The sequence below is a fragment of the Adiantum capillus-veneris genome, chromosome 19 (assembly GCF_014529385.1).
Source record: "Adiantum capillus-veneris isolate H3 chromosome 19, ASM1452938v2, whole genome shotgun sequence".
NCBI lineage: Eukaryota > Viridiplantae > Streptophyta > Polypodiopsida > Polypodiales > Pteridaceae > Adiantum > Adiantum capillus-veneris.
The window spans coordinates 41,844,504-41,865,992 of NC_140949.1; the positions used below are offsets into that span (position 1 = coordinate 41,844,504).

The following is a 21,489-nucleotide window of genomic DNA, read 5'->3' on the forward strand; positions in this document are numbered from 1 at the left end:
TCCTGCTGAGTCTGGGGGTGTCACCGCAAACTTGGCCAATGGCCACAAGGTCTGTAGCATGTCTGTAACTCCTAGTTCTCCCATGTGGTGAGAGAACTCTAGGACCTGTGTATGCAACCATCCCAACACTAAGTCGATAGTCCACTCTGTCTGGGCCCTACCGCAAAGGGGGAAGGAGAAACCAACTGTTGAGTCCAAGGCCTCTGTCCCCCTAGCGGCAAGGAACAGAGCATGCACCCTGAAGCAGGCTGCCTCATGGTCTGCTGAGGGATCGCCGAGAAAACGAGTGAAGCCGTAGTCGAAGAAGTCCCAACGACGCCGGATGTCAATGCTCATCAGACCAAGAGGGATAGCTGCAACGGAAGATGTCTGTACCTGCAAAGGGTGCCATAGGAAAGGCTGACCCTCTCTCGCTAGGCGACTCGTGGCAAAGGCACTGCCAAGAGATCTCCTAGTGTAACCGGCCTGTTAACTTCAAAAAGGGCGGTAGACTTTACTTCAAACCTTGATATAGCTTTCACCCATTATTAGTCGTCTATTCTACCTGTGCTATAATGACACAAGAGAGGGGAATGGGATACAGCTGCTAGAATGCATCTGTATGCGAGTCAGACACCAAATTGGCCCCTAAATAGGCGCCCCTTTCGGTATTTCTTTATTCTTTAACAGAGGGAATAAAACCTGTGATTTCCTACAAGCTGTCCCGCATAATCCAGGCTGAATTCCATCTGTTCTGGCCCAGTTTCGGCAACATAACTGTACTAGGACTCTTCACAGTCAATATTCCCACGCATTGGATGACTTTCCTGACGCATACGGACACTTTGCAAAACCTGGCGAGAATCTGCAGCACGCTGGATTCTCTGTTTTCTACCCCGAAAATGCGCCAGATCACCTGTACAGCAGTCCCCTTGCGTCCCCGAACCTCCTGGGGGTATTAGGGTCCGTTTAGGGCCAAAACCCTAAACCTGCAAAAATACACAGCAGGCTGTAATTCACTGTTTCGGGCTCCGTTTCGCATGCCGGTCGCATCCGTAGCAAGTCCTCGAGCTCCCGCACCTGTAGAGCTACTTGCCCTTTGAATCGGACGAGATTTAGCATGTGAAACCTCTCCAAATCACCTGTACCTGCGGGGGATTAGCCGCTAGCTAATCCAATACCTGTGCAAGAGGCTCTTGCCTCGGCAATCGCGCATGAACCCACACAACTGTACATGGTCAATCTGATGAGCCCACTTGAGGGGCATAACCATAAAGAATAGTGGAGAGAGAGAGCAGTGAGAGGTATGCGGGTCATGACATCCTGCACCTCACTGTACATAGAGGGTAAGCGAGCACTCCATTGAAGCTCTCCCACCTGTGACAGCACTCAAAAACGAGCTCACAGCTCAAAATCACGTTTTTGCCTTCTCTTTAAGTGGTAAACTGGCCTCAGAGTGCCAAGTGTCACTCATTTGTGCATTTTCCTGCTTTAGACCCTCGGGTCTAAAAATATCTCACCTGTAGCCTCTGTTGACTTGGCCACAGAGTAACAAAATGATCCCCATGTCAAACTGCACGTAATGACGCGAAGACATTTTGCCATCCAAAAATAGCAGTCCCTAAAATTTAGGAGTTTCTGCCATTACATTCTTCTAGGTCATCTGACCCTCTTTGTACACTACAGTCACACCCAGAACTGAAATGTAGCCTATGTAGCAAAGGATTTCGCTTTGGCTGGCCAATGACCCCACTTTGGCTAACCATAGTCCTTGTCCAACCTTAGTGCTCTTTAGCCCTCACGCTTGGACTCTCTCTGAACAGTTCCACACTGGCTATGCAATGCAGGGCAGTTAGATTTCCAGAGGGGTGTTTCCAAAAGGTAAAACAAACGAAATTCCCCAAAGAAAGAGAAAATAAACAAAAATGGAATTGCCGCTGGCTGGTGACACCTAGCCGCCGGAGAAGGCCCTGTCCCCTGGGCCGACTGTGGAACTGGAGTAGGAGGGGGGGAGCAGGAGCTAGGGGAAGCGGTGGAGAAGAGGGGCGGGAGGGGGTGACAGAGGTAGAGGGGCGAGGTGCAGAGGCGGCGAGAGCAGAAGGCGGGGGGGAGGATGAGGAAGAGGGGGGGAACTCTGAGGGGAGAGAGGCTGTCAAGGGTGAAGCTAGGGTGGGGGCTGGAGCAGGGACCTCCTCCTGCTCAAGAGGACCAAAGCGGTTCCCCGTGGGAACCCACTGCTGTTGAGTAGGCGCCTGAGGGCCACTCTGAGTGCCAGGCTGACGATGTGGCCCCTGTCGTCGTCTACCACAGGCTTGCTGCCATCCCTCCTCCGCTGGAGCCCCAGGCTCGGAGGGTGGCTCTGCATGTGTGCGTTGTGCCTCTGTCTGTGGCTGCGGGCCAGCCCTGGCAGGCTGGGGTTGAGGCTATGATGTAGGTCGAGGCCTCCTCCGTGGACAGGCCTTCGCTAGATGGCCATCTGTCGGCAAATGAAGCACTGGTTCGGGAGGCCCGAATACTCCACACTCTGTCTAAACCAACCCCCACTCACCCGAGGCAAAAGAATAACCTTCGGGAGCGTGTGAGTGTCTCGGACCAAAACCCGAATTGAGGGAATACCAGTCGCCTTGGTAGCTACTGATGTTGCCGTACGAGGTGTCTCCAGGACAGTCCCAATGGCTGAGCCGATCCTGGATAGAAGTGGTAAGTACTCCCTCCGCAAACCCGGAAAGCAGACCGAGATGGGGATGTCTGCCTCCTCTACTAGAACATCCGAAGCAGGGTCGAAACCATGTCTCCACTGTCGAAAGTGGGCACGTGCTGCTCCGATGGTCAGTGGACTCATGGCGATGACCTTGGACGCCATCTCGGAGGTCTCAAACTCGATGTGGTAGTAGCCTCATCCAAGTATCTGCACGTCCAGGATCTTGCCCACCTCTGCGAGGAGGCGGACCTGGAGAAGGTCACGCAGCTCTCCTCTGCTAGGTCCGGTGCCGAGAATCTTGCAAATGACAGAAGTCACCTGCAAGCGCTCTACCTCTGCGGCTAGGCTCGCTTGCTCTGTCGGTGAAAGAGCAAGTCGAATGGTGGGCTCAGCGGGGTCGGGCGAGGGGGCTTCGGGCGAGTCCCTCTGTGGCGGAGCTGGAGCCTCCATTTGTGTCTACTGCTGTGTCGGAGAAGCAGATAGAGTGATTTCGCTGCAAACGACCTTGACGAGGACTGTCCAAGGAGTAGTACTGCCAACGCCGGCTGAAGGAGACCTTCGGGTAGAAAGGCAAAAAAACGAAGGAAGCAGGGGGGGGGGGGGGGGGGGGGGGGGGGGGGGGGGGGGGGGGGCTGCGCAGGGAGGCAGGCAGGGCAGGCTGTGCTAGGGGACGAGGGTGGGGGTACAACGCAGGGGCAGGGAGGGAAGGTAGCGATGGCCAGGAAGGGGGGAGGGGGAGCGAGCGGGCAGCAGTAGCGAGCGTGCTGGAATAAGCAAAAACATCTTTGTACACATTCTCAAAAAGAGAGCTCCACCGTTGATTGTACCATGCCTTGCATCATCTTCGCACAAAGCGCAAGCTTGTGCCATCATTTTAATGGTATAAGACTGTATATTTAGACTCCACTAGGTGGACATTCTACGAAAAGAGACAGAAAATGGTGGCATTACTGCACAAGGGCTCTTAGGTGGACATTCCACGACAAAAGAGACACAAAATGGTGGCATTACTGCACAAGGGCTCTTAGCTCTATGGAGAGGCGGCAATTAAGCCTAAACATTAGCGCTTCCTTTCAAAATCTTTAGAAATTATTTTGTTGCTGGAGGCCATGCACAGATTCTATTTTCAAAATGGCTTGCTCATAGTTCAAATTGATAAAGAGCTTGACAAAATCAACTAATCATAACTCCTTGTATACAAAAAATGAATCAGTAAATGCAATCTGATGGAATGAATGACAAATTACTCATAATACCTGTGTAAGGTCTTAGGTAATGGACGTACTCTAAATAGATATACATGTTGCATGGCAACTGCAAATAGGATAGATAGCTGCCAAATTTACAAGAACTTGAAGCCCAATTATGAAAAGGGCTCTTTGTACTGAAAGAATACCTGCACTGCAAGAAAGGCTCACTGCGTTGATATCAAATGCTGAGATGCCTGAGAAGCTTGAGAGAGAGACTCCACAACAGCACTCCAAGATGATCCAGTGCCCCAAACTGCAGGCAACACATGCAGGAATGACGGTCATAAGAAATTGGAGTCTTGATGCATCTTCTTGACAAAAATATACAAACACACAAAAATGATGCCCTTTTCAGGAAAAATTCAGTGAGAGAAAATGAACCTCTAGAGTCTACTCAAAACTCAAATTGTGGCATTACTAGTCATGAGTTTGGCACTATTTTAAAATATACTACAGCCTTGTCTACCCCTTCCGGCACAGTAGGTCTGGAATGCCAAAGATGCCAGCATGAACTTTCTAGGCATGAGCAAAGTGTTTTAGAATTTCTAAAGCAGAAAGGGTAAGCAGAGTTCATCCTCAGTCTATGATTCATATGATCTAAGAGACCGTCAACCTCCATACAATGACTTAATCAATGAGCAATATAATAAGGCTTTAGTTCCAGAACATTAATTCACCACTTTTGGCACCCTCCGGCAATTTATACTTCAATTTTTTGTTGGCATCGTTTCAACACGATCATCGACACTGCAACAGATATACAATCATGTAAACAAAGCTTCACCTTTAGCAGGACTATCTATCCACGGTCCATTCATAATATTCAGTATCGTGCAGGCATCAGTGTACTCTAAATCTGGTAGTAGCTTGGGTGTCAATAAAAAGCATCTGAGGAAATCAAGCAATATATTAGCATCCAGCCCTTAAAAAACACAAAGCTTGCCAGCCTTTACTTCAGGGTCATCTTACTGTGGAGTGTTTGGTTCGCTTGCCGCTCTGACCAGCTGTTGAAACATTTTCCTTTCATTAATGGGATCCATTCCTGCACGAATGAATGATGCAAGAGTTGGAGTAAACAACATTAAATGAAACGAACCCTTATTGAACTACCACTTAACACCAGTCAAAACTCTTCTTTGACTACCTCTACATCCTTGATGTCCACAATGTAACCATTCCTAAGTGACTTGAGCTTGCTCCTCTATGTGGTCCCTCATGAGTCCTCAGAAACATATGCATGCATATCAAAGCAAATTGAACATCATTCACTTCCATCACTCAACTTCTAAAAATTCATCTATGTGGACCTAAGTGTCAGTCAAATTTCCTCCAGTGAACACATAAACGACCATGCACCCAAAAATGCATTTCAATCAGCCCTTTTCTGCCTTCTTAATTTAAGTTCCTCTTAATCGTTTTACCCCAGCCTTGATAACATGAAGTCTAAAACTACTGATCTTCAATAACATAACAGTTTGAAAGGAGTTACATATTGTGAAGGGAATGTTAAACAATTCTAACTCCAAGCATGCACTCAAATATATTTCTTAAAAGAATTGTGCTAAAAAATATCATTAGGTGGATAATTCTTTTGATGGAGTAAAAAACACAATGATTCAGTTACAAGTTTTGATATTCAAACACCTTGATTGATCTCATCAACAACTCGAAAAGGGCAATGTGTTAAATCTTGCAAGGACACTAGATAAAGTATTGTTGATACTGAACGCTCCTGGAAAAACAGCAAGCTCCAAATCAACAAATATCAGAAAGAATTAATTGACTCGAACTCAAATGTCTAAAAACATACCCCTCCAGATTGATGATGTGCGCTCAAGACTTGCAACTCTCCAGTTTCCCTGCAAAGAAAGCGTTCTCACAGTAACCTCAGCTATAGATACTGTAAGAAGAAAAAGACTGACAACAACAATAATTTTCAACGTGACAAGCTACTTCTCTGTTAAAGACAAAGTGCCTTAGCATGGTAATTGCAGGTATTTCAAATCACCACAAGTACCATTTCAAACAAATCAAAGAAGTTAATAGATGCAACTGTTATTGAAACTGCGCAAGCTGTAAGATGTAAGCTCATTGCATAATGAAGACAGGTTGACACCTTTGTGTACAGTTCTAACAAGTACTTGTTCTCGACAACCCTCAGCAAAACTTTTAATTAACATATCACAGTATCTATAATCAAATGCATGAGGGCGCACTAACACCAACAAAAATAAGAGAGAAAACATGTGAACATACATCAAATATAGGTTACCCGTTCCTCATCTTTCCCAAAGGTGTGTTCACTGGTCTCCATGAAGTTCCCCTGGTCTCTATAACAAAGTAACCAAAAGGTCTCGATTTTCCCCCACACTGCATGCCACCGCAAAGCAAACAGTGACGGGTTTTAGGCTTAGGGCTTCTACATCAAGGCCAAAAATGCAACTATTCAATGTGCTCTCCTGTAGAGTAGGCACTTTGACACATCTACACCCAGAGCTTGCTTGGAGCACAAGTCTGAAGGTTGAAGGTTCAAGAGGACTTGCAGATTCTTGCCATCACACTCAATCAATAAAGACATACCCAACCAGGGGTGCTAGCAAAGGCGGTTCAAAGCCATCGACTCTCTTGTGCAGGAGCATCCCTCTCCACCATCTTCTCCATCTCCCTTCACTCTCTTGTTCAATTCTTGTTCAATTCTTGTTCAATTCAACTTGTTCAATTGTTTTGAGATATTGAAGTACATTAAAGTCGTGCAGATTTGGTAGTTCCTTGTCTTTCTATCCGACCACTTGTCGGAAGTTGTCACTAAGGTGTAAGAGCTCAGCCCTTTTCTTACCCTTGCAACAAAAGAATGATACTATTGTAACCAGTGGGCACCCCATGTCAATGGGAGAATCACCCAAACAAACTTTAAGCAACTGGAACAGAACTGACAACTTCTAACTTGAGACCTGAAGATGACACGGAAGAGACAGAATTCTCTTCAAAGAACCTTGGCCCTAAACTAGGCACCCCTGGCAGTATTTCTTTATTTATTGATCAAGTTGTCAAAGTTACAACTATCAGAGAGCACACCCACAGAGTGGAAAATATGAGGACTAGAGAGATCTCGACCTCTCGTTTTTAGGCACTAGTACAAAAAACCTCCAAAGCAACTTTAAAAATCACAAGTCATTTTCATAAGTGTTAAAGGCACCAACTATCAATTGATAGCTTTAACTGTCGCACGAAAACAAAATGTTTTCATAAGTCCCAACATAGAGCAGCTCCATCAGCCCTGATCGTCCACTCCCACGTCCACACTGCCGTGCTGTCTCCCATGATGTGGTGTAAATAGCAGCCAGTTGCACTATGACTCGGGTCTGTGGATTCAGGTCCAGCTTGGCTCTACTATTTGTACTTCTCTTCAGGTCCAATGCAAGCAAGCCACGTTACCACTTTGTGACATTCCCTCCCCCACCTCCCCAATCCGTACGGTATAGCCGTACAGTACAGATATTTGTAGCCCTAGCATATGGGTCACTTTGGTCTGGAGCATCTAGACACCTTACATTATCACAAATAAGCTTGCAGATAGTTTAAAAAGAGTATATTGAGTATACAGAAGATTGTCTGCAAAGTCACCACCAAAAATTCTCGCACTTCTTGTGCACGGTAATTGTATCTAGTCTCTTTTGTCATCCATTATGTATTGAGTTGGTTTTCGTTGTATGTAACATTTGAGGAGTAATCGAAGCTGTCACAAGATGGGCACCATGTGCCAACGGAAAAGAACAGACTGAACAAACTTTTAGTACTTCAATAACAACTGAACTAAAAGAGAGAGACGACACGCGACACCGAGTGGCGGAACTCCACCACAGAGAGTATTGGCCCCAAACCTTGGCGCCCCTTTCGTTATTTCTTTATATTGCATCAACACAGTACAAGCCAGTACTCCAGACTCTGCACCTTCTCCAGGAAGCATGCCAGAGAATGAGCCCTAACCTCATATTTAAAGGCCCTTGGCCTGAAAAGCAGTTACAATGAAAAGCTCCAAACTCAAAAGCAACTGGTCCAAAAAGTACTAGCGCCAAAATCTGCCAGCACGTTTTGCAAAAATCCGAACAACTACCACGTCAGCACTATCAGCATGTTTTGCGAAAATCTGCCACGTGAGCATTGTTAGCGGAATTTCAGGGATGTCACAAGACGGGCACCACGTGCCAATAGAAAAGAACAAATTGAACAGACTTTTAACACTTCAATAACAACTGAATTGAAAGAGAGAGACGACACGCGACACGGAGTGGCAGTATTCCACCCCAGAGAGTATTGGCCCCAAACCTTGGCGCCCCTTTCGGTATTGCTTCATATTGCATCAACACAGTACAAGCCGATACTCCAGACTCTGCACCTTCTCCAGGAAGCATGCCAGAGAATGAGCCCATGGCCTCATATTTAAAGGCCCTAGGCCCCAAAAGCAGCTTACATGAAAAGCCTTCAAACTCAAAACCATCTGATCCAAAAGCAATGCCAAAAAGCTGCCAACGTAAATCACGAAATTCCATAAAACTGCCACGTCAGCTGTCAGCACAAAACACGGACATACGTACAAAGCCACGTCATCATGTCAGCGGAAAATCCGAAGTGTTCGTACAACTACCACGTCATCAGCTTTTTAATTCCTTCATGTCATTGGGGCCCAATCGGACGGGGTCCCATAAGTTGGTAGGACTTCTTCTTCTTCTGTTGCTTGTTCTTCTTAGGGTTTAGGCCCCTCGGCAGAGATCTGCAAGTTGGCTCTGCTCCTCACTGACTTGACACGTCAACAGTTTGTGACAGATGTCCGTACAACTGCCACGTCATCAATCCACGTGTGTGTGTGTGTGCGTGTGTGTGTGTGTGTGTGTGTGTGTGTGTGTGTGTGTGTGTGTGTGTGTGTGTGTGTGTGTGTGTGTGTGTGTCTCCTGCTTTATTTTAATGTCTTTATGTCAATTGGGCCCCATCGGACGGCGTCCCCTGTTGCTTGTTCTTCTTAGGGTTTAGGCCCCTCGGCCGTGATCTGAAGGTTGGCTATGTTCTTAAATGACTGGACACATCAACAGTTTGTGACATCCCCCCTTCTTGAAGGAAAGTAATCGTCCGCTATTACAACACATCTGCAAAACAAAACAAGTTAGCTCAAAAATTTCTGAGGGTCATTCAGAGGGACAATCAGTTTGCTCTTTTTGTTAAGGAGTTGGCTTCTCCTTTCGGCTCTTTTAATCAAGGAGTTGGCTTCTGCTTTCGTCCAAATCGGAACTCTTCATATCTGGCGTAGTAAAATTAGCCATCACACCCAAGACCGCAGTCATCTTCCACAGGTGTCTATGCACTAAAATTACATACACAGGCAATCTCATCCAATTAGGAATATTCAGTGGTTGGCACATCACAATGCAACACAAATGCTCACATATGCATGTTACAAACACAACAAACAGCGTCGTTGAGCACTTCCCCGAGACAAACGATCTGCGGTATAAAGCTACTCAACGACTACCTCGTCCCCCCCCCCCCCCCCCCCCCCCCCCCCCCCCCCCGCAAATAACCTAAAAAGGTCAAAGCCATGAGCTCTGAGGAATGTACAACCAAACCCTCCCCAGACCGCAATCTGCGTCGCTTGGAGGTTCAAGCATACAACCAAACGCTCTTCACACATCGGCCTGCGTCGTTCGGAGGTTTTCTAGTATACAACGAAACGCTCCCCGGACATCGACCTGCGTCCTTCTGAGGTTTTCAAGCATACAATGAAACGCTCCTCAGGCATCGGCCTTCGTCGTTCCGAGGTTTTCAAACATGCAACGAAATGCTCCCTAGGCATCTGCATGCATCGTTCCAAGGTTCAAATAGTTCAAATCGGCACCAAGACAGGTTCAAAACAGATACCATCCATTTCAAACAAATTCCAAACAAGATCACCAAACAAGCTCTCAAACAGAACTCAAACTTAAAAAGCAATCTCGACATCAATCGAGCTCAAAAAGTCGACTGACTTTCCATCCGGAAACTTGCACCAAAAATTAGGGTTAGATTCCTTCCATAAGGTCGTAGTCAACCGCAGCATGATCCACAAACTCTTGAATAGTCGAAACAAGCCTCGATAAGCAATGTTCCTCAGGCACAATGGCGGTGATGGTAGTGCCAAGATCTGGCAATCACAATGGACCTCCAAGATTATCATCTTGAGAAGAGACACCTGGTGAGAGATGTCCAAAAATTTCAAGTCGTAATCTGCTAGGGTTTCCATGGCAAGCATTTCAGGATACCCCACTCTGCCACAAGTTACACTCTGAAGGAAGATGTCAGAAACCATATAACTTTGGGCAAAAAATTTCTAGAAAGCTTGCCAAGTCCTTGGAGTGTGCGGCTTGGTAGCTATAGACATCAACATCTGTAAGACACTGCTTTTGAGAAAAACAACAGCTTGTTACAAAACTTGCATCCTTCTTTGCAAGTGATCTTTATGGCTTATGTCCTATAAGACATGAGCGGTGAAGACGGGAGCGCACCCGATGCACAATGTATGAAGGGTGGGAGTGGCTAATAAGTCCGGGGTCGGGACCCGAAGATACTTCAAATAAAAATCCAATAGTCTCTGGTTTGCTCGATCTGCTCTTTTGTAGGACCGGTATACTTTCAAAAAAGCACACGTCTGCTGCTCTGATACCACTGTCACAAGACGGGCACCACGTGCCAACGAAAAAGAACAAACTTTTAGTACTTCAATAACAACTGAACTGAAAAAGAGAAACGACACGCGACACACAATGGCAGAATTCCACACCCAAGAGTATTGGCCCCAAACCTTGGCGCCCCTTTCGATATTTCTTTATATTGCATCAACACAGTACAAGCCGGTACTCCAGACTCTGCACCTTCTCCAAGAAGCATGCCAGAGAATGAGCCCTAACCTCATATTTAAAGGTCCTTGGCTTGAAAAGCAGTTACAGTGAAAAGCTTCAAACGCAAAAGCAACAGGACCAAAAAGTACTAGCACCAAAATCTATTAGCGCATTTTGCAGAAATCCGTACAACTGCCATGTCAACATTGTCAGTGTGTTTTGTGAAAATCTGCCACGTCAGCATTGTCAACAGAATTTCAGGGTTGTCCATACAACTGTCACGTCATTAATCCATGCACGGTGTAGCTCTTGCTTTATTTTAATGTCTTTATGTCACTTGGACCCCATCGGATGGGGTCCCCATAAGTTGGTAGGAGTTCTTCTGTTGTTGCTTGTTCTTCTTAGGGTTTAGGCCCCTCGGCCGTGATCTGAAGGTTGGCTCTGTTCTTCAGTGACTGGACACGTCAACAGTTTGTGATATTCTGTCACAAGACGGGCACCACGTGCCAACAGAAAAGATCAAACTGAACAGACTTTTAGTACTTCAATAACAACTGAACTAAAAAAGAGAGACGACACGCGACATGGAGTGACGAAATTCCACCCTAGAGAGTATTGGCCCCAAACCTTGGCGCCCCTTTCAGTATTTCTTTATAATGCATCAACACAGTACAAGCCGGTACTCCAGACCCTACACCTTCTCCACGAAGCATGCCAGAGAATGATCCCTAACCTCATATTTAAAGGCCCTTGGCCTGAAAAGCAGTTACAATGAAAATTTTCAAACTCAAAAGCAACTAGTCCAAAAAGTACTAGCGCCAAAATCCGCCAGCGCCTTTTGCGGAAATCCATACAACTGCCACATTGGCATTGTCAACATGTTTTGCGGAATCTACCATGTCAACACTGTCAGCCCACGCGTGTGTGTGGGTCCTGCTTTATTTTAATGTCTTTATGTCACTCGGGCCCCATCAGACGGGGTTCCCATAAGTTGGTAGGACTTCTTCTTCTGCTGTTGCTTGTTCTTCTTAGGGTTTAGGCCAAGCTTGGCTCCGTTCTTTAGTGATTGGACACGTCAACAGTTTGTGACAGAAGCTTTATATCTCATGTTCGATTCTAACCACGCGTGTGTGTGGGTCCTGCTTTATTTTAATGTCTTTATGTCACTTGGGCCCCATCATACGGGGTTCCCATAAGTTGGTAGGACTTCTTCTTCTGCTGTTGCTTGTTCTTCTTAGGGTTTAGGCCCCTCGGCCGTGATCTAAAGCTTGGCTCCGTTCTTTAGTGATTGGACACGTCAACAGTTTGTGACAGAAGCTTTATATCTCATGTTCGATTCTAATATTTCAGCTTTGGATGTCTCCAGTGGTCTACGGTTCTACGGTATCGTACAATCGTATGAAAGTCTCAATTTTCATAGTTATCTTGTCTGTCTTTGTTTGTAGTATTAACATTTTGGAGTGATGTTTAAACATACCTAATCTCCAAAAGTATTCTTTAAAAAAACATACAAAATTTATGTACCTAAAAACGCAAACCATTCAGTACTTACGGATACCTTTCCACCTTGCTTAGTTGGCCAGTGGAGCACAAAAGGGTAGAAGAGGTGTGGGTTGATGTATCGAGGATGTGATGTGATACCAAGACATAGAAAATAATATTGTAAACTAGTATCTTTGTCCCAAATTACTCTATAAGTTGAATCCAAGTATAACTCACATCCAGTCCAGCAGTGTCATGCCTTCGTGATAATTCTAGTCCCCTCTAAGCACCGCAATCTGAGTGATGCCTCCTCCAAAGACTACGAGAAAGGTGGTAGCCAAACAATCATGGATCCGCTGTGATTTGAGACACTCTCATTGGAGAATACCAACAAGCCAGATCCCCACCTGTGCTAGCTGTTGCGAAGGCCAGTCTATCATAATTGTCATAAGCATTTCATAGACGCTTGTGACAAAGGCCATGATCATTTAAACGCCAATATCACGCAGATTCGCAGAATGAAAAAAGTGTTTTGCCTCTTGAATTTTGTCAAGAATGAAAATTGAAACTCTTAGTGAGGATAGGTTGAATATTATAAATGACTGTAATAGATGCTTTGCTTCCAAGTTGCCATCCCCTTATCAAAAAAATCATCCCATCAACCTTGTGCCTCACACCTCACAGCCTAATAGAACAATGTAGCAACTGAGTGCATGAAAAAGATCTTGAAACATCACCTGCAACTATAAGTTGCAAGCACAACAGCACAAACCCAACAAAGCTTCAGTAACAATAAAACATATACCCATGAAGAACAAGTGTACATACCTAAACTTCACTTTGATCAAGATCCCATATTGACTAAAATTATTTCCATGTTCATCTGTAAGAATCCAGAACAGAATTCAGTTCTGCAAACCCTTTCAGTTAAGAGCATGATTTTCAAAACACAAAGCTTACCAAGTGCTACCTCGCCTGCAACAGCCATCTCTTGAAAATTCCTGCTAAAGGTTACATTGATTCTAGATACAAGTCCTCTCAAGGTTGGTAACCACTTATCCTAAAAGATATCAAAGATCAGGACCAAACTAAAAGCCTGGTAAAAGCCATATGTCAGCAGACTGAATGATCACAACCTACACTCATCAACCAAGCCTTACTTTGATGGCTTCAACCCCTTGCTTGCATTCATTTAATCTAGTCGCCTCCTCATCGAGTTTGGCACTCAAGCTAGAAATCTGGTAGAATCACCAACTCAATTTCAGTTTTTCCTTTCAGACTTTTCCTCGAGTGTATGTATGTGTAAAAGCACATACAAACAAGACATCGCACAAGACAATATTTAAAAATTTTGGAACTGCAAGGCCTGACCCTACATTTACAAAACATATGCCTTCCTTCACAAAATACGTCAGAGTTTCTGATGACCATCACAAAAAATTAAGTCATTACCATTCGGCAGCGTGCTTCATACTCTTCTAAGACACTATCATTCAAGCAAAGTACAGCATTCGCCTCTGCCATATTTTCTTGAATTGCATCATCCAAATCAGCAATCGTATCTGGCATCTGAACAGCTTATCATGACCAAAAATGGTTTAGCTCAACAACAGAGACCTCAACTACCTTCCAAGGCTACAGCAATGAATGTATCCCTTGCTACCTCTGCAAACTGCTGTTTAATCTCAGGCGTGAGTTTTGCAATGTTTTCTGCTGCAACTTTCGCAGCCTCGACTGCCCTTCTACACTCTTCGACACTTCTCTTACCTGCAACAGTAACAATTAATAAAAAGTTGAAAGACTGATCAGACAGATCAAGGCAACTCAGAAAATCCTAAATGTATAAGAAACCACTCAATTATCTTCTTAAGCCATATACACTTTAGCATCATGAAAAGGATTGATCCTGCCTATTGGTGAGCAGACATACGCCAAAGAAAAACTTACAATGGTCATACTCCTGCTGCGCTTTGGTTCCCTCTGTCTCAATTAATTTCACAGAACGCTCCATTTCTCTGATCTGTTTAGCAAAACACAAACCAGATACAAAATTGATATCCAGAAGAATCTTCATGATTGCACAACAACATAACAGGTTATCCAGAAAAACATAATAAATCTTGCCTTCAATTCGACTTCACAGGCACAAAGACGTCTTGCAAGATACTGTTTCTGGATACTGACAGCTTCATGCAGAAGATCCTGTAGAGCAAGAGTAATATACAATCAAATCCCTCATCTGCAAATCATCTCTGAAATTACCTTCAGTATCACCTCTCAATCACCTTAATTTCAATCGCGCCTTTATGACGCATTTTATTAAGGTCGTGAATCTGCACTCGTATTCTTTGTTCTGCACTTTGAGAATCCTCTTCGCTTCGAATCATTTCCAGCTTCCGCTGCCTCTGTTCTGCATAAACACAGTAAGAAACAGATAAAATTTCATGTTCTTTAATCCAAAACATAATCAAGCTTCAAACAAAGCAAACCCAGATATTACCAACTCTGTTGGCTAAATCTTGGCGCTTCTTCTTTTCCGTCTTTGCCACATTGATAATTCCTTCCTAAACCATTTCAAGCATGAGTACATAGAAGCTCTAAGAAAATTACAATCCATCCTTTTACAATCATAAGAACAGAGCCTCTTGGTAACCACAACAATGTGTGGAACAATAAATCTGTTAGTATATAACAAGCAAAAGAAGAAAATATGCAACCAGACAGTAAAGACTTGGTTATGTATCTGACCCTCTGTCTATGTAACTTTGCTGCATCATCCTCGAGCTGTCTTTGCTCAATGCTTAGATGCCTTAACTCATTGTCGATGCTTCCTAAAGCATCCTCTGCTTGCAGCTTCTTTTGTTGCAGTTCTCTTTGCTCTCTCATATCCACGCCTGTGGGAAAGGGTTGCTGCTATTTCAAGGTACTTTACAAAGAAATATGATAGCATATGCTTGCAAAAGCATCCTTCAGTATCTACTTACTATGTGAGAATATCCGTGCCGGTCTGACAGGCATGACACTTGCAGATATATGGCCTCCATACCTTGAAGCTTGCCAGTGATAGTGATTCTCTGGAGTCCAGAGGTCCATTACCCCAAGTTTGTTTGCTTGATCGGCTTGGCGATTTGTTTCAGAGGTTCCTACAAACTACTAACAAGGAAAGGCATAAGCTACATAGCGAACACAAAATTGTATATGTGTATAACCAATAAGTTTGTCAGCCATCAATAACTTACAGAATGACCCAGCATAGCCTGAGTTCTTAAGACTTCCTTAACAATAGGTGGTGCGGTGAACACATCAATTAGTTTGGCTTTTATCCCCAGGTCTTGCATCTGTCAAGATCATATTCATTAACAGAGGTTGTTAGCAATTGTTAATAAAGCAGCCCAAAAAACTAGATGAAATTCAAACCTGTGCTGTCAAGGAAGGAGAGGATTTGTCTGCAGATGGTACAAAATTCAATACGGGTACTCCAAACTTTTTCAAGTTAATATTCAAAAGATCTCGATCATGCGGATTTTGAGTCACAAAGGCCTAAAAAGTCAAGGCTTTACTGTTAACCAAAAAAACACCAGCTCGAAGTTGGATCTTCAAACAGAAACAAAAGCATTTCAGCACAAGAAGCCTGCCTTCCAGATATAGCCAGCAACGTGACCTTCCAAGTAGGCTGCATAGTCTTGATTTGAAAGATTAACCTGTTAATCAATAGTAAAGTTCACATTGTACTCATTGAGTAGTGCCTGTTTATTACTTCCTCCCTTTAGCCCTTCAATGGTCATATTTAGAATATACGTGTATGAAGCTAAAAACACCCAGAGGCAAGAAGTCTTGTCTTTCAGAACCTTTTCACTTTTAAAGTAGCAAATACGTAGTAGACATCAACCACTCCAACGTGACCGACTCAACTCAAGGGAAGAACATACCTCCAAAAGAACAGGTCCATAAACATCCATTTGAAACTCATTTCGGTGATCTTGCACCCACTGATAAGCTTCAAATATGTGCCGTGCTCCAGAGTCCTTCAAAGCTTGGAGACGACGAGTGCCAAAGCTTTCAATATGTTCCAGCCTAACGCACAAGAAATGCGTAATATCTATTAAGGACTCAAGCCAATCTAAAAGTATCTTTTAGTGATATTTGGAAACTTTCCAGAGGAAGCCAAAGATCTTTCAATCAGAAAATCAATCAACTCCATTGACTATCCAAACAAGTAAGGTGATTGAAAAAAACAGTTTTTCAGTTCAAGAGAAAATCAGCTCTGCTTTAGAAAAAATAAAAAATTTGCCAGCAATCCTAGAGGAAGAAAAACAGCACGTGCTTTCAAAGAAAGAAAACTGTCCAAGCCGTTAGAGACAGAAAACTACACTTTTCTAGAGAGATAAACCTGTTCTAGAGAGAAAAAGCAGGTTTAGCAGGTGAAAATTATTGTCCAAGACATTATATTCTGTACAGTAAATATTGGTCATCCAATACTGTCGTACATATTGTTTTTATCTTTATAATTCTTTTAAAGGCTGCTGATGTTGCATCTTCTTCAAGACCATTTTACTTTAAGAATGATGAGCCAAGTTCACCTTCAAGGCCTATCGATCATGATGGACAAGAAGGGAGCCCGAGTACAATGAGGTAAGTATTATTTTTTTCACTTCTATTATCGGCAAGACGACTAATTTGGAGGAAAACTTTGTTTTTTAAATTTTGATTTTGCATGCTAAGATCTTCCTCACTGGAACTAGATGTCACGTGCACATCTAACCCTATGTGCATGTGGACAAGTTGTTCCTACTTCTAGGGTTTAGGTAGCCTAGGAAGTGTGTTATAGCACCCTTGTGAGCCTGTACGCGGGCCGTGCATGTCCAGGCACTTAGAGTAGCTGCATACCCTCTGATTGCACAACCCATGATCACTACCATTTTATTCAGTACCCAGCATGAGCATTCTCCAGTGCATGAATCCAATTTTGTGACGGCATGTGAACAACCTCTTATGTCACTTTGTTTATTAAGTGACTTTTTAAATAATCCAGATCATGGGGGTTGGGATAGCACTGCTCGACCCAAGATGTTGCACCTATAAAGGGAGGGCAAGTGTCACAAACAGGTGACGTGGTGTGCCCATAGCACACACACACACACATACACCCTCCCCTGGCCGGAAATGCTGGCTGCTCCCGAAATTCACGCGAGGCTGGACTGGACGTGGCAGGCCCGCAAGATTGCGGCGCAAATCCTGGAAGGCCCACGTGGCAGGCAGCGTACGGAATGCAAAGCTGATGGGCAGATTTCTGTACAGCAGTTTTTGCGGCAGTTTTGGGCCAGTTTTTAGTTATGTAAAAACTCTACGCAAGCTAGAGAAAGAGAGCTTTTTTTTTTTTTTAAGCATTCCTTTATCTTACCAAGGCTTGAGAGGAATTACCACTTATTTTTAAAGTGCTTTTGATTTACAGCTTTTGGGGCGCTGCTTTTGGCATCCCTTGTAACTATTTATAAGGGTGGCCTGGCCTCTCACTTCTCAGAGCATATGGACGCAGAGTCTGAGAGTGAGTCCCAGCCACTCAATGTATTTTGTGCAACAGATTAATACAAAATGAAATACCGAAAGGGGCGCCAATCTTTGGGGCCAATATCTCTACACGGTACTCCAGCCAGGCCGTGTCGAATCAATTGTGAACTGTTAACTGTATGGAAGTGAATTCCTATCGTGTCGCGGTAGAATCTTGACTTGGAGTGTCCAAGTCTGTTACAGTGGTATCAAAGCACGATCGATTTCTCTCCTACCGGGAAATCCAATCCTTTTTATGCAGCACTTATGGCTTCAAACAGAGATCAATCGATTTCCTCTGCATCAGACAATGCAAGAAAAGATAACGAAGAAGATTCACGCGAGTATGGCCCGCCTCGGCCTACTGATGCGGAGCTCGAAGAGATGGAACGTCGACGATTGAGCGACGATGCAACAAAGATAATGCTAAATTTTGCGAAGGACCCGAAATTTGCAAAATTTATGAGCCAGACCAAGTGACATGAAACAGGTTTCGATCGTTTCGGGGTTTCGAGGTTTTGAAACGTTTCGTTTCAAAGCGTCAAAAACATGAAACAAGTTTCATAAACGACATTAAATTATATATTCATAAAATATGATAAATATGTATACAATGTAGCACACATGACTCTAGACTTTAATGTCCACGAGAGAGAGAGAGAGAGAGAGAGAGAGAGAGAGAGAGAGAGACATGCTCCCTGCTTAGAAGCGACTTCAAGCAAGCACGATTAAAGAGATGTTCAGTATTGATGAAAGTTAAAACACAGCCACACTAGTTTCATGAATCACACTTTCAATATACCACATGCAAGCTGCAGCGCGCACCTAATTCGTTCGGAATCCCCAATTTGCGTTCGATAATTTCACTGGAGTCGGAATTCGGTAGCAATACGCACTTCGCTACGGGCAACGTTGGGTTCTGGAAAAAAAAAGCCCCAATTTTAAACGTTTCATAAAAAATGCCTATCCATTTCATGCGTTCCGGCAAAACGTTTCATAGGTTTCGGGGTTTCGGGGTTTCATCTACATGAAACGCGTTTTTATGTCACACTGGCCAGACCTCCTTCGACGAGGTGCACTCACAGTGGCGGCAAACCACAGAACCACCCCTCAAACCAGCACTCAAGAAACCTCCTACTCCAAGGATGTATACAAAGCAAGAATTAGAAGAGGTAGTTGATGCACGGATTTCTCGGCTTTTTGACGGGCAGAACAAAGCAGAAAAGCACGACAAAAAGCAGAAGAAAGGAACTAACTTCCCGGGTTATTTGGGTCATCAGTCTACATTTGCATCAGCAAGAAAGCAGAAGAAGCGTGTTCGATTTGAAGGAGTACCCAGTTCTTCTTCTTCTTCTTCTTCTTCGAGTTCTTCTAGCTCCTCTGACTCAAGCGAAGAAGACAGAAAAGGCAAAAAGCGAAGCAAACAACAAAGCTTCGGAAAGGGCAAGAAAAAGGCAAAGAAGTCTAAATCTCGCCCAGTTGTTGACAGTTCTACAAAGGACTCGTCTTCGAATTGTTCGGACTCCGACGACAGCAGCTTTTGCGCAAAGAAGAAGAATTTTTATAAAGCCAACCAGTATGACTTTCTGGAAGATAAAAGCAAGAAAGACCGAGAGTTTAAGGAAGGTGGACAATCAATTAAATTTGACACATTTTCTGGATATAGAGATGCTTTGAAGGCTTTGGCTTTCATTCAGCAGTTTGACATAGCTTTTGTAGATAGCGGAGGCAGTTTCACTAGGTGGGAACCAGCTCTTGGAAAGCCAAGCGGCGGATCATTCAGTAATTACTATGACGGTTACCACAGTAACCCCAAGAAGCTATAAATAGGACCCATTACATTGTAATCGGGTTGGCAATTGTTGGTTGTACTTTTGGGTTGTTTTATCTTTTGACTTCCTACTCTTAGTGTGTGATTGTAGTCCTCAAGCTGTTCCTAAGCTACATTATCCCCACTTGTACTATTACTCTGTAATTCCTAATACAGTAGTCAAGTACACTTCAGCCAGATATACTTTGTATCCATTTCTTCTGGATCTGAATCTGAATCTGAACACTAATTCCAATCATTCAACTTGTCTAATTCTCAGTAGATGTATTCCAGTTCATATAACAGTTCTAGCTCAGTTTCTATCTTTCCTCCAGTCCTACTGATTGAACTAATGAATCACCAGTAGCTGTAAACTCTAACAGTGGATTCAGCTATCTAAAGAGATCAACTCCAATTCCATTTCGGCGATCACGATGGCTAGAGCTGTTGCTCGTTGACCAGCAGACTCTTCTCTCCCAGTTTGAGTTTCAGCTACAGTAATGGCACCCAAACCCAATCGTGGCCGGAAACCATCCTACCGTGTCGACTCTATTCCTGAGAAGTCAAAGAGAGACTCTGATCCCAAGGATGAACAAGTAAGTGACATTGAGGCTCAGGAGGAGCACAGTCATGCTGATGAGGCACAGGACTCTCAGCATTCCAGTCAGCCTCGATGACGCAGAGCTGAAAGGGAAGAACGCAAGGTCAAGAGTTCTCCGACCAAATAGGGAGACAAAAGTGCAAAAGGCAGTAAAGGAAGTCGTCATAGTTCCAGTAGAAAAGCTAGAGAGGAGACAGCAACTGAGACGGAGGCAGAAATTAATTGGGATACAGACACGGACTATTGTAAGAAGGCTGCAAAAAAGAGTCACGATTCCAAGGTGAGAAGAGGAAGAAATGAGGCTGATAGACATGATTACACATCGTCATTAAAAATTCTCTTTTCCCATGTTCAAAGGGGGAAAGAGGGATGTTCATATCCAAGCCTTTGAGCAATATGCTGACTTAAAAAAGATTGATGAAGATGATTGGGGTGACTACTTTCCGCAAACATTAAAGGAGGCAGCAAGAAAATGGTACTACCATTACCCAGCTTGTCAACTCAGATCATATAATAAACTCCTTAGAGCTTTCCGACTAGAATATTCAAACAACAGAGGAGATGAGGATATACTCTGTGAGTTGGATAAGATAAAGCAGGGAAAATTGTCAGTCAGAAGGTATGTTGAGAAAATCAAGGAACTAACTAGACAACTGCAAGAACCACCATCCGAAAAGCGGCTGCGAGCATGGTTTTTGAATGGGTTTCGCAGTAAGAAGCTTAGGGAACAGGAGGTGCCGGCACCAACCCAAGAAATTCAATGATTTGGTGCAGCGGGCCCTGAAGCTCGAACAGCAAGCTAAGAAGGAAAAGAGTCATAAGAAGAGGAGGTCCAGTAGTAGCAGTACTTCTACTGAAGATTCTGAGTCCAGTAGAGCCTCCAGTAGCTCTGAAAGCAGTTCATATGAAAGAACCAAAGACAAGACTAAGAAACAATCTTGGTCTAGGAAGATCGAAGAGATGGTCCGGCAAATTGCTGAAATTAGCCAAACCAGACAGCCGGTAAGAAGAATGGAAACTTGGTGTTCAAAGTGTAAATCTAAAGACCATGTTTCAAACAAATGTCCACAGTGTACTTATTGCAAAGCCTATGGCCATTTATGGAACAACTGTGGTATTCGAATTCATCATTTTAAGAAGGGAAAAGATTTGTCAGTGGTAACATTCACCAATGTTGAACCAGTAAGAGTGGAAACTACCAGTGTTTCTCAAGAGGAGAAACCAGGTGCAAGTGGTATTGGAGCAAGGCGCGG

The 21,489-nt window shown here is 44.0% G+C and overlaps 1 protein-coding gene across 4 annotated transcripts in view; it reads right to left on the reverse strand.

Annotated features, from left to right (window-relative positions):
• The window catches only part of SMC5 (structural maintenance of chromosomes 5), a 148,085-nt gene that overhangs the window by 28,840 nt on the left and 97,756 nt on the right, over window positions 1-21,489 (reverse strand). For 2 of the 4 annotated variants that reach the window (XM_086490515.1, XM_086490513.1), the window contains 20 exons: window positions 16,208-16,352; window positions 15,914-15,979; window positions 15,696-15,818; window positions 15,518-15,616; window positions 15,263-15,428; window positions 15,027-15,172; window positions 14,779-14,842; window positions 14,564-14,688; window positions 14,403-14,480; window positions 14,226-14,298; window positions 13,942-14,045; window positions 13,731-13,847; window positions 13,439-13,516; window positions 13,239-13,338; window positions 13,107-13,161; window positions 5,741-5,789; window positions 5,575-5,662; window positions 4,900-4,972; window positions 4,715-4,818; window positions 3,808-4,183 (listed from right to left, as the gene is read on the reverse strand). In XM_086490515.1, coding sequence (XP_086346641.1) covers window positions 4,095-4,183; window positions 4,715-4,818; window positions 4,900-4,972; window positions 5,575-5,662; window positions 5,741-5,789; window positions 13,107-13,161; window positions 13,239-13,338; window positions 13,439-13,516; window positions 13,731-13,847; window positions 13,942-14,045; window positions 14,226-14,298; window positions 14,403-14,480; window positions 14,564-14,688; window positions 14,779-14,842; window positions 15,027-15,172; window positions 15,263-15,428; window positions 15,518-15,616; window positions 15,696-15,818; window positions 15,914-15,979; window positions 16,208-16,352 — 1,942 coding nt within the window. In that variant the 3' untranslated portion in view covers window positions 3,808-4,094. Of the gene's footprint in view, window positions 1-3,806; window positions 4,184-4,714; window positions 4,819-4,899; window positions 4,973-5,574; window positions 5,663-5,740; window positions 5,790-13,106; window positions 13,162-13,238; window positions 13,339-13,438; window positions 13,517-13,730; window positions 13,848-13,941; window positions 14,046-14,225; window positions 14,299-14,402; window positions 14,481-14,563; window positions 14,689-14,778; window positions 14,843-15,026; window positions 15,173-15,262; window positions 15,429-15,517; window positions 15,617-15,695; window positions 15,819-15,913; window positions 15,980-16,207; window positions 16,353-21,489 lie in introns of those variants that run through there. The other 2 variants (XM_086490514.1, XM_086490516.1) reach the window with 2 other exon arrangements.